This window comes from Podarcis cretensis (assembly GCF_951804945.1).
Source record: "Podarcis cretensis genome assembly, chromosome: 9".
Classification (NCBI taxonomy): Eukaryota; Metazoa; Chordata; class Lepidosauria; order Squamata; family Lacertidae; genus Podarcis; species Podarcis cretensis.
Window position 1 is genome coordinate 56,157,330 of NC_137178.1, and position 12,499 is coordinate 56,169,828.

Consider the following 12,499-nt stretch of genomic DNA (forward strand, 5'->3'; position numbering starts at 1 on the left):
TCCGTGCATTTCTGAGAGCTAGACAGCAACAACGCAAAGGACTGGCAACCCTTTGGGCTTCAATCCATGAGTTTTATCTTTAAAGGGAAGCTACCTTGCTTGCTGTCGTCTTGCTTGATGGGTAGGCCCATTCAAACACAATTGCCACGTTCAGCTCGGTCCTTGCGGTACAGTTTAGCGTTAACTTCTCCCCTGCAGCCAGCTCAACCTGGTGAGGAGGGCTCATAATAAGGTCATGAATTTTATATCCTGGGTAGAAAAGGGAAAAATGAAGGAAGAACAAGTTGAACGAAAGACACATAGTAAAATTATCTCCATTCCTGGAGGCAACCAAAACAGTGAAATTTCAGATAAATGAGGGGGTTTGGGAAGTGGGGCCTGGAATGATCTTACTGCTGATTATTTTCAGTTATTTTCAGAGAGGACACACTGAAATAAATGCACTTGACTAAGTTTGTGGATTTCAGTGGGTCTTCTTTGAGTTTGGCTAAGTTTGATATAACCCAACAAATCAAATGAAAATAATCAGCTATAAAATGGCTCACTTCCCAAAGCTACCACTCTGCCTACCTGCCACACACCTGGTGTCATAATTACACCAGGAACTCATTTTTGCCTCCATGGTTTAAAACCATGTGCCCTGACAGAGCACTTGCAAAGCAGAGTGCATAGGCCTTTGCTTTGATAATAATTTTTATTAATTTTCAATTACCATCCAATAATAGCCTCATTATAACAGTACCAAATTATAATACAATTACTAATACCAATCATTCAAATACCGAATTGATGGTTTGATGATTTTCTTTATTTCTGCGTTCCAAAATCTTATTAATTTCAATTACATTCCCTTATACAACATATTACATAATCCCTTATACAACAACTGCAACATTAATAACTTCTATTCATGTTAACACATTAAATGATTTATAGAACTACAAGTGTGGCACTCAAACAGTGCCTAGGCCTTTGCAAGCCCTGACAACCAACTGATCCTCAGGCATACAGCAGGTGGTCATCACTTGGAAAAAACCAGCCTCAGCCAAATCGGGAGGCCTGGCAGACCAGAGATTCTCCTCTGCTGGCTTTCACATTAATTTAAGGAATGTGGTTGGATTCAGTGACATGCGGTGAATTTTTTGTAGGGGAATAGTTAGGGCTAGAGGCACCAGCTTGAGAGTGTGATGGGGCGGGGAATGTTTCACATGCGAGCATTGCACCTCCCTCCCTAAGCTGGGCAGAAGTTTCCCAAGCTTTGGGAATGAGGTGCCAGAGGAACATTTAGGGGACTAGCCTAGGCCACTGACTGCACACCACTGGTTGGGTTTTGTCAGATGGCAGAGGTGGTTGCTCATGAGTAATTAGTTGGGACTCAGACCTGTCTTTTACAGGTTTTATTTTGGTGCAGAACTATTTACAGTGCCGAGCCACAAGTTCATGTCTGCCTCAGTCGCCAGCAGAATCCGGGAGTGGTTGTTTCCGGGACCTCCCCCAACATAAGAGCTTCGTCACCCCCAGCTTTTCCTTCCTTCTTTGCGTTTTACCTCTGTGCAGGGTGGGTGACGGAAGGGACGTGCTTCCCTCCTGGCCAGCTTGACCAGGAGCGGTGCTGAGGCTCCTAGTAGCATCCTCTGGTCCTTTCCCCTCTTCCCCACTGGAGGTGTGGCTTTCCTTACCACAGGAAGAGGAACTGCTTTGTAAGATTTTCAGAAGTTCCCTGTAACCCAACTGCCCCTCTGCTTCCCTACCCTGTTCCAATGGCAGTACCCTGACATGTTTCTTCCTCTGACTCTCACCCAGACAGTATCGGACAGCCACGTTAGTTAAAATCCATACCATTTTAGTTTTAGAAAGATTATGGTTATGTTAAGCAACACAACTTCATACTGTTCTGCTGAACCCCCTTCCATTAAGCTAAACAAAATGTAAGTAACAAATAAGATGGCCACAGAACGGCTTACCTACAACTACCACAATGTACATCACAGATTGGTAACTTTTGCCATCTATCTTCGCTTTGCAGTAGACCATGCTCACGTCGTTGATCAAGTTGGTGGGAATAGTGAAGCCTTTCTGACTGTCCCATGTAATCGATTTGCCATCAGGGATAAATATTTTCTCCGGGTACTTCTGCATGGACACCAGGATATATCAATCGGTTAAACTATCTCAGAGGATTGAAAGGATGTCCAAGTTGTCCACCACATTCTCATCCCACCCCCCAACATAGTCTCTTGCCATCAACCCCTCCTCCAAATGTAAAGCAAGTGTGAAGGTGTCAGCATCAATTAGTCATGGGGACGGCAGATGCTTTTCTGGTGGCAGCACTGCATTTGTTGGAAGAAGGATGGGACAGGTCAAGGAGGAAGGGGTTAGGTCAGGAAAGCTCTAGGATGCCCTACTCCATCCCCACTCCAATGAGCTCAGCATCACTGGGAGGATGGTAATGGCTCTGGCACCCTTCATGATGCCATGAGTGAGAACTACTAAAATAATGGACAAAAGGCAGCCATTCCTTTGTCTTACCGCATACAGAGATACGTTCAGATTTGACGTGGAGCCAAGGCACGGTACCACCACAGTTTTGTTTCCAGTTAAATATACCACACCAATCTGATCACTAACGGAAGTCACAAACGGAGACCGGCCATCGGGGAGGTCTGTAACATCTGCAGGGGAGCAGGGGTGGGGATCAAATAAATACAGTACAAGCAGTTTGCAAATACTTCTTAATTTGAAAAGCAAAATGATATACAACAGTGTAAATGAGTGATTCCATGTTAGGAAGCTGGAGTCCTAATACAGTGGAACTAATGGCAGGTGGAACCCCCAACAGATCTGTATCCTGATCATAGCACAGGGGCAGATGGGCATGTTTCAAACTCTCTGCCCAGCTGAACACAATGATTAGGACTGTGATTACCTCATTCCCCTGCTAACCGGATGATTGATCTGAGGATGGGAGAAAGAGTGATCTACATCCTGTCTGGCCAGAGGCATCCTTGCTCTCTTGCCAGAGGAGCTGAGCCAGAGTGGAGAGGCGTGATTTTTGTGCCCCACTGGGCCTGCACAACTCCTAGGTAGGCCTTGTGTCTGGCCTATGTCCATGTGTGGTTGATGCAGACACCAGCATGTTTGCGTGCTCTGGTGTGTGCATGTGATGTGTGTGGCCTCATCTTGGTCACATCTACCACCTGGTGGTGCAGCCTTCAGGTCCAGAATGTTTACCCACTGCTGCTAAACCCAGCTACAGTATTTTGGTCGGCTATGGCTCTTCCAGCTTACTGTGTTAACTGCTGATTACGAGCACCAAGGAAACAATTTATTTTGATACCGAATAATTCCTGCGATTGGGATATGTAGCTTTTACTGAATTGTTTTTATTGGGTATGGAATTGTTTTTGAATCGTTGCTTTCTACTGAGTGGTTTTATTGTACACCATCTTGGTATTATTTTAATATATAGAAACTTTTAATAAATTTAGTGAGCCTCAATAGCTCAGTTGGTTAGAGTATAGTGCTGGAACCACCAAGGTTTGGTCCCTGTATGGGATGGCTGCCTATTTCTGCCTTGCAGGGCATTGGAAAGGATGATCTCCTTCCAACTCTACAATTCTATGATCATCAACTATAAACATAAATATAGAAAGCCCCAAGCACCCTTTATCTGCCTGGAGAATGGAAGCTGTAGTCCTCTCTATAGGAAATGCCAGGGTCAACAAAGAAGTTTCTTTGCTCACAAGAGAGTGTGGGTATGTGAGGCTCTATGAAGCCCCTTAAAACTTTATGCATGTTTACTCAGATATAAGTCCCATTTCTCCAACAGGACAAGCAAAGGTATAGAACTGCAGCTTTAATCTTCAATTTCCCAAACAGTTAAATAGGGGGCGAAAACACCACTCCGGTCAGCACCTACCTTGTACATAAACATACACACTTGACATTGTATGGTTGTCTTGGTAAAGGCACTTGTAGGCTCCCGTGTCATTGCCTGTTACTTTTGTAAGAGTGAGCATCTTACAGTAGACATTGTCTATACAGTCTGTCACCGTCACTCGATTTTCAGCACTGGTCTGGTTGTTAGGCCAAAGCCATTCCAAAGCTCTTTCACCACTAAGGTGGAAAAAATGAGAGGTATGAGTAATGGTAGACTCTGACATGATGAGGAATTTATCATGGCAGACCCCATAGCAATGCCTCCAAGGGAGTCCATAGTCATGCACCCTAAAGAAGAGTCCCAAACTGCAGGGAGCTGTGTTGACCTACTCAATATGGGGATCAGCAAGAGACATTATCATTTAAAAGACACATTCCAGCCATGCAAAAGTGCTCAAGGAAGGGGTAGACCAGGGCCAAGGAAGGGTGTGGCTAAGTGAAAATCTTGAGAGCCTGCAAGGAGATGCCTAGAGGGCTACATGTAGCCCCCAGGCCTCTGGTTCTCCATCTCTGTCCTAAAGCTTTAAACAGGTGAACCAGGAATGCTTAGACAAACTTGGATTTTCCTTGGTTCCTTGTTTACATTTTTCTCTTTCGGTTATCATCTATTATGCAAAGATAGCAAAGAAAGTCACAGTAAAAAGGGGGGAAAGGTGATTCAGAAAAACACACACTTTATAAACACAACCATCAATGTGATGCCTCATCCTTACCTGCAATTAATTTGTAGCGTATCATTGGCTGTTACAGTGATAACAGATTTTTGGATGCTAAGGGATGGTGGATCCAATGAAACAGATGAGCCTGCAAAATAACAACAATAAAAGTAACAATTTTATTATTTGTACCCTGCCCATCTGACTGGGTTGCCCCAGCCCCAGACCAAAAAACATGCCAAATTACACACACTCAACAAAAATGTGATTATATGTGTCATACATAACTCACTCGTATGAAAATTTTGCTCCCATGCCTGATCCACGCAGGTCAATGGGATAGGGGTTGTGCATTTGAAGAGTTAAATTAGGAAGGATTTCACACATCATACAGAAATTCATGAGCTCTGTCATAACAGGAAGAATGGGCAGATGGTCAGAGGCTAGCAACTCAGCTCTGCAATTCATACAGCAAGGGTGGAGTTCCTGTTTTGTTGCACTGCTAACTTCAAGGTCTAACTAAAGGATGTGGAGCATTGAAACGAAGTGAACTTGACTCTACATGATGATCTCATTCTCTCAGGAACAACTTAATTCTTTTCTTACTTTTTTAAAACAACAACAACAACCAATTAATTATAAATTCATCATTTGCTAGTGCTTCCAATTAATTAGCCTCATTCGACATTATTCTGAGGAACACATCAATATAAACGTTAGACTTAAAGAAGGGGTCTTTAAACTGGGAGAGTCTGGTGTGCAAAATAGCTGGCTGATCCCACTGCAGCTATTAACAGCAAAGTTTGTGTATGTGAAGATGAACATACAGTGGTACCTCGGGTTAAGTACTTAATTCATTCCGGAGGTCCGTACTTAACCTGAAACTGTTCTTAACCTGAAGCACCACTTTAGCTAATGGGGCCTCCTGCTGCTGCCACGCTGCCAGAGCACAATTTCTGTTCTCATCCTGAAGCAAAGTTCTTAACCGTTCTGGGTTAGCGGAGTCTGTAACCTGAAGCGTATGTAACCCGAGGTACCACTGTATATGAATGTGGTTTGGATTGCAACTTCTATCAGCCCCAGCTAGCATGGGCAGGGGGCTGGTAGGGGTTGCAGTACAGAACAGAAGTTGATGGAAGCTGTAGTAACTCCTCTCGAAGTTAACTTAATCCTATTGCTCAGATTTTTAGAGGATGCTTCTTTTGCTACCCAAGAGCTGAGAATTACATGGAGCTTAAAATTCATCTGTTCCTATAAAATAGGGTTGCCATCTTTCAAAAAGTGAAAATCCATACACAAAAGTTGAGCTTTTTTTTCCTTTTATTTTTTTGCAAAAACTCTAAAACAAATGACATTTTTTGAGCTAGACTTCCGACATGTGTTGCCATATGTCTGGATTTTCCCACACACTGAAGCAATTTTCACCCAGTCACTGGTTCCGAATGCTGTATTTTGGTTATGTCTGGGAAATATGGCAACCTTACTATAAAACCTATTTCAAGGAAGATGTTCTAAGCGTTTAGGTAAGATGTTCCAAGCATTCGCTGCACTAATTGTGTGGGTTAAGATAACAAGTGGTTTTCAAATGATGCCCCCTCAATGGAATGGCAGGCAAGCTTTTTTTAAAAGGCAACTATTGATCCTTCTCCCACAATATTCAATAAAGTGGAAAATAACTGGGCACATTCTAGGGCACGCAGTCAGCTCTCATGGCAAGCCAGATTAGTGCCCCACAAGAATGAAAGTGCATCCATAGTTCAATGATGGCCATAGCTCAGTGGTCAAGGACCTCATTTGCTCCAGTTCAATCCTCAACATCTCCAGGTAGGTCCAGGAAAGACTCCTGCCTGAGTCTCTGGTGAGCACTGCCAGTCATTGTAAACAATACTGAGTTAGGCGGGCCAATTTTCTGACTCAGGGATGAGACAGCTTCCTATAATGGAAGTCACATTCTTACATATGGAAGTCGAGAATACGGCTTTCCAGAACTGACGCCCTGGTTTCTAAATACGCTTGAGATTCCAAAACGATGCTTTTAGTAATTCATATCTGATATGTCACTTGAAACAGGAGCTCTGTTCCATGAGCAATACCAAAGAAACACTCAAACACAAGGAGAGGAAGGGGGAAATGCAATGTAAATACGCTGCTATGAAAGACTGTAATTCAAAGACAAAATGGAATGTCATAAGGTCCACTGGCAAACCATTATTCTATCATTATTAGGCTATGGCAGTAATATTTCAATCATGAGTTGCTTTTCATCTGAATGTATGTCACTCGGACAGATTTTACAATCCGTTTTGGCAGCCACTGGCTCAAAGGGGAAAATGAATGCTAGAAAACAGCTATAGGATTGTTAGCATGTCTACACAGAAAGACTTACTCCCAGGTAAGTGTACGACTAAGATTGCAACCTCACATTGTCCTTTCATCCTAAATTTATTATTAATATGAAATTACTTCTCTCATATTAACTTATTTTTTGCTAGCATTAAAGTAAATATATTAATAAACATTCTAAATTATCAGCTCTGTGGTGAAGTCTGCTTGCATTTCTCTTCTCCAAGCCATGTGACTGCTGGCACTACATCTATCATCTTAACTATTTAATTGTTGTTTCACTGATCCCTAAAACTCAGCAGCCATCCAGCAAGAACTGTACAGCTGCAGCCCTAGGCCCACTTACTGTGATTTACTTCTGAGTAAACAGGCATAGGACTCTGCACTGTTATCTGCCATTGATTTCCACAAAACATTTGCTAAGATTGTGCTCAAAGTGTATCCCTCAACTCAGGTAACCTTGGAGCAAACCTGCCAAATTCACATATTTATGTGGGTCACAGAAGCTCAGAGAAGACAGGAATGGTGCCAAGCATAGATTTATCTTCCCAGTTGGGTATCACCAGTGAAAGCCAAACAAACAATAATGGGTGTGGGAGGAGGAGGAGGAGGAGGGGGACTTTGAAAAGAAAAAGTAAATTATATGAAACCTAAAGTTGTTCAAAGTAGTCAAGAAGTCTAGCTCTTCCTTTCTGATCTTACTCTGAATACCAGTCACTGGTGAATAACCATGAGGAGAGACCCAATGGTTTTGCTTGTGGCCTTCTGAAAGGCATCTGATCAGTTCCTGTGTGAAACAGAAGCCTGGACTAGATAGACCAGGCATAGGCAAACTCGGCCCTCCAGCTGTTTTGGGACTACAATTCCCATGATCCCTAGCTAACAGGACCAGTGGGCAGGGATGGTGGGAATTGTAGTCCCAAAACATCTGGAGGGCCGAGTTTGCCTATGCCTGAGATAGACCTTTGGTATGATCCTGCAGGTCTTTTCTTAACTTCTTAAAACAGGCTTAATGGGAAAATTAGGGGGTGATATTCCCAGAGCCTTGATCCTCTGCTCACCAATATGAGAAAGCACCTATTTCATGCACAGCACATACCATACTTTATGCAGCACATAGAACAGCACTGCAACAATAACACTCCAGTTATCCAGCTTTCAATAAGAAAGCACCATAAGCAAGCCAAAAGAGTCCTTTAGCAAAGGCAGATCAAGGGGAGCGTGATTGGTCGGTTCGCACCGAGTGCTGAACTCTTGGGGCTTTGCAGCAGACACCGCAACTATGACACCCTAAGGAAGGTGAGAGGCAGGGGTGCTGGATTTTGGTGTTGCACAAGGTGTCACTGACATTTGAGGAGCCAAGGTCTGCCACTGCCTTTAGCCCTTCAGACCATTAGCAGCACGAGTGGTTTGCTCCTTACCTGCAATGCTCACCACCTCACCATTAGCACCAACAACCTAAAACTAGATGCCACTTGGTAGACCTCAATCTACCTATGGCCACAGACGCTGTGTCTTGGGGACCTCCTTCAAATAATCACGGTCCTTCTGTTTTGCTGCTGCTTTCCTTTGTCATTGTACAAACCTCATTGCAGTTCGAACGATTAGTTCAAATCTCCCAAGAATCTCCTTCCGCCAACCCAACTTGCTGGATTAGCATTTGGTCATTGGTATTGTAGAATTGGAAGGGACCACAAGCAGTGCCCAATTTATGTATAAGCTAAACAAGCTATAGCTTAGGGCCCCGCTCTCTTGGGGGCCCCCAACAAATTTAAAGGGGAAAAAACCTGGATGTACATTTCCAAAATATAAGATAAAAAACAAATAAAATAAAACCTACATAGAGCAACAGTGTTTTGTATTGTGTAGGCTCCTCTGATGTAAGTAATGGGCCCCCCCTGCTATATAAAGGGCTCCGTTACCTTCAGTAGCTTAGGGCCTCATCAAACCTAAATCCAGCCCTGACCACAAGGGTCTTCTATAGTCAACCCCCCTTGCAGTGCAGGAATCTTTCACCCAACATGGGGCTCGAACCCACAACCTTCAAATTACAAGTCTCATGCTCTGCCGACTGAGCTATCCCAGGTAGCATACTGCTGTTTGGCTGAATTTTCCCTTGTTGCGTTCTCTTTTAACTCACACCACTGTCACCTTTGCATGTGCATGGCGCTAATGGTTTAGAATATGCAAGTGCATGCCCTTTGTCATGGACTTTGCTGCCATAGGACGTAGCGCTCAGTGAAGGCTGGCCCATTAGGGCAAATGGGATGTTGTGCCACAAACCTCAGCCTGCCCTGAGCCTGCCCCACCTGTCTGCCTTCTTACCAGCCCAGAGATTGGCACAACCTGTCAGCATCCTCATCCTTAAGTCTCTTCTTAAATTTTATTTTGCATTTTTGCATTTTACAATGTTTCAACAATAGAAATTATTCCCTTACCTTTTCTGAGACCTCCCTCCCTCCCTTTTCTTATTTTACTGTATATCATATTTTGTACTGCATCACCAATTCAAACCTGTTCATAAATGTATCCTTTATACTTCCTTTAAGTTATTTCTTACTGCTTGGGTTTATGTCAATCCTGCTAATGCTTTTAATTGTCTTCATATATTCAACACATTTTCTGTTTTTTTTAAAAAAAGTCTCTGAACTTGATCACTTATTCGTCTGGTAAGTTTCGCCATCTCTGCGTAGTCCATCAGTTTTAGTTGCTGTCATCCTTAGTCTCAGTGATGCCCTTTGTGGAACTAAAGATGGGAGATGGATGGTGGTGAATCTAGAATTTATTGTCTCAGCCTGTCGTTGGTTCCGGCTCCATTTATCATTGCATCGTTTGCTGTACTACTGGTGGGCTCCCTGCCTTTTGCACGCTCCCCGCCCCCGGTCCCAGTGGTATCACTACTGGTATCACTGGTTGCAGTGTCAATGGGTTAATAATCCCAAAGGGTTAGGTAAAGCAAGACTGGCAAGGACTTTGGGAGGTATTTCACAAAATGAATGTCACCTCTGAGCCAGGGAAAAGATGTATAAAAAGCAGCACGTCACACACACTGATGATAATAACAACAACAACAACGATAAAGTTCACCAACTTAGTCCCCCTCCTTCCGAAAAAAGCTCACCAACTTAGCCAAAAAACGGTCAACAGCTTTTGTGTCTGGATTTTCACTTTTTGAAATATGGCAACCCTGTGATAATAGCATCAATTATTAAGGATGGTGTGAAGACTGCATGCATGCCCATCCCTGCCCCTGTAATTGACAGTGGTTCCCTGTGGTCCGTTGTTGTTTTTTAACATACCAACATGAACAGGTGCAGACATGCACATTATTTGCAAATGATGGCGTAGTGCCATGGTCAATATTGCACCATCAGTGTGAGTGGTACTTTAGGGAGGCCAAAGAGGGCGGGCTCCTGTCCCAGAAAAGTTAAAATCTATTTAAAATTTTAAAATAGATATATTTATCTGTTGAATTTATATACTGGCCTATACCTGCAGGTCTCAGGGCGGTTCACAGAATCTAAACATCGATTACAATTTTTTTAACCCTTACACAAAAAAGGATTGGGAGGGGGACACTTGTGTGAAATGGACCTGAAAGTGGGTTTCTTGGAGAAGCCATGGTGATCCTTCTGGAGGGGCAGGAGGAGATTTGGAGCCAGGGCCCTAAATCCTCTCTTCCTTACTCTCAGCCTCTCTCCCTGCTGCTAAAAAAGACCCAACAAGAAGTTTGAGCCTTTCAGCCAGCCACATCCTTGCTCAGCTGAAATACGGAGGGGAGGCGGGAGAGAACGAGACAGAGAAAGCCCCCAAGGCAGGGCCACTCCAGCTCATCCAGATAACCAAAGTAGCTTCAAGTCAGCTCTCTCAGCCCGGTGCATACAGCACAGGGCTAAGCGTTGCCTGTTCGGAAATCACTCGTCCTGAATTCAATGGGGCTTATTCCCAGGTACGGGGCGTCGCCGCCTTGGCCGTCGTTGGCTAGAGCGCGGTGCTGACAACGCCAAGGTTGCAGGTTCGATCCCCGAGTCAGGGTCAGCAGGGGGTTGGACTAGATGATCCTCGGGACCCCTTCCAATTCTATGATTCTATGACCAGAGAAGGGACGCATGTGGCGCTGTGGGTAAAGCCTCAGCGCCTAGGACTTGCCGATCGAAAGGTCGGCGGTTCGAATCCCTGCGGCGGGGTGCGCTCCCGCTGCTCGGTCCCAGCGCCTGCCAACCTAGCAGTTCGAAAGCACCTCCGGGTGCAAGTAGATAAATAGGGACCGCTTACCAGCGGGAAGGTAAACGGCGTTTCCGTGTGCGGCTCTGGCTCGCCAGAGCAGCGATGTCACGCTGGCCACGTGACCCAGAAGTGACTCCGGACAGCGCTGGCCCCTGGCCTCTTAAGTGAGATGGGCGCACAACCCCAGAGTCTGTCAAGACTGGCCCGTACGGGCAGGGGTACCTTTACCTTTACCTATGACCAGAGAAGCCAACATGTTGCGGAAGGGTCGCGTGTCGCCAAGATCACCTGCTCATTTTGGATTCGGCTCGCTCCGTGCGCCAGGCGCTGCGCAAGACAAGGCGGAACATCGGCGCTCAGCAGAGCAATCCCGGCCACGTCTACTCGGAAGTAAGTGCAGCTGAAGTCGGTGGGGCTTAGTTCCAGTAGAAGGAGCTACGCTTGCAGCTGGTTCTTTCCACCCTTCTTTGTGCAAAAAGCCCCCCACCCCACCCCCGCGCGCGCCAAATTCATCTATCCTTCGACAGGCTATTTCTTCCCCCAAACCCAGGGAAATCCTCGGCACCTGGGGAGGCGGCGGGTGGGGTGAGTGTGATCTGTGCCAATCTACCTTGGCTGAACTTATTCCCTGGATCCTGGGGAAGGGGAGCCCCTAGGAGATCGGCTAAGTTATCCACCAACCAACCCAACAATAAAAACAAAACAAAACAAAACAACAACAACAACAACACACACACACACACACACACACACTCATGCGCTCCTCTTACCCGCCTCAACCAGCCCGGGCTCCGCGACAGCCCACAGCGCCAGGATCAGTCCCAGTCCCGCCGCCAGCTCCATGTCTCCTCGGAGCAACAAGAACCACAACAAAACGCGGGTGGCAGAGCAGGTCAAGTCCAGGGGAAGCTACCCAACCCCGGGTGATCTCTATTATAGCCCAGACATCAGCTGCGGGGCCAAAGCCTCGGCCGCTTTGCCTTCGATCCGACCGCTTCAGCTAGCCAGAAGATCCGCGGAGCAGGCGCGACAAGCGCACTTCCTTAGGCGGGGCAGAGAAACAATATTTCTGCGGATTCTCTTCGAGGCGCTCCGATGCCCAAGCAGCCTGGCCAGAATCTTCCCCGCCAGGCGGGGTTTTGCAAATCCGTGCTGACCAATCCCCGGGCCCAGCGCTCCTTCGGAGGAGGGGCTTGACAAGCTAGCCCCGCCTCCGACCCTAATGTTTCTCCCCAATGCCGCCCCTCTTCTTCTGGGGTGCATTTCTTGGCGCTTCAGTCACAAGACCCAGAGGCAAAAATAAAATAAAATAAAAATCCTTTTTGGGAGGTGTA

General features: G+C 45.6%; 1 protein-coding gene across 1 annotated transcript in view; it reads right to left on the minus strand.

Annotated features, from left to right (window-relative positions):
- The window catches only part of KDR (kinase insert domain receptor), a 48,701-nt gene extending 36,425 nt beyond the window's left edge, over positions 1 to 12,276 (minus strand). The window contains exons 1-6 of the mRNA XM_079989983.1: positions 11,936 to 12,276; positions 4,653 to 4,743; positions 3,920 to 4,116; positions 2,530 to 2,672; positions 1,965 to 2,133; positions 95 to 249 (exon numbers count right to left, since the gene is read on the minus strand). Coding sequence (XP_079846109.1) covers positions 95 to 249; positions 1,965 to 2,133; positions 2,530 to 2,672; positions 3,920 to 4,116; positions 4,653 to 4,743; positions 11,936 to 12,008 — 828 coding nt within the window. The 5' untranslated portion in view covers positions 12,009 to 12,276. The remainder of the gene's footprint in view (positions 1 to 94; positions 250 to 1,964; positions 2,134 to 2,529; positions 2,673 to 3,919; positions 4,117 to 4,652; positions 4,744 to 11,935) is intronic.
- Between the last annotated feature and the right edge of the window lie 223 nt (positions 12,277 to 12,499).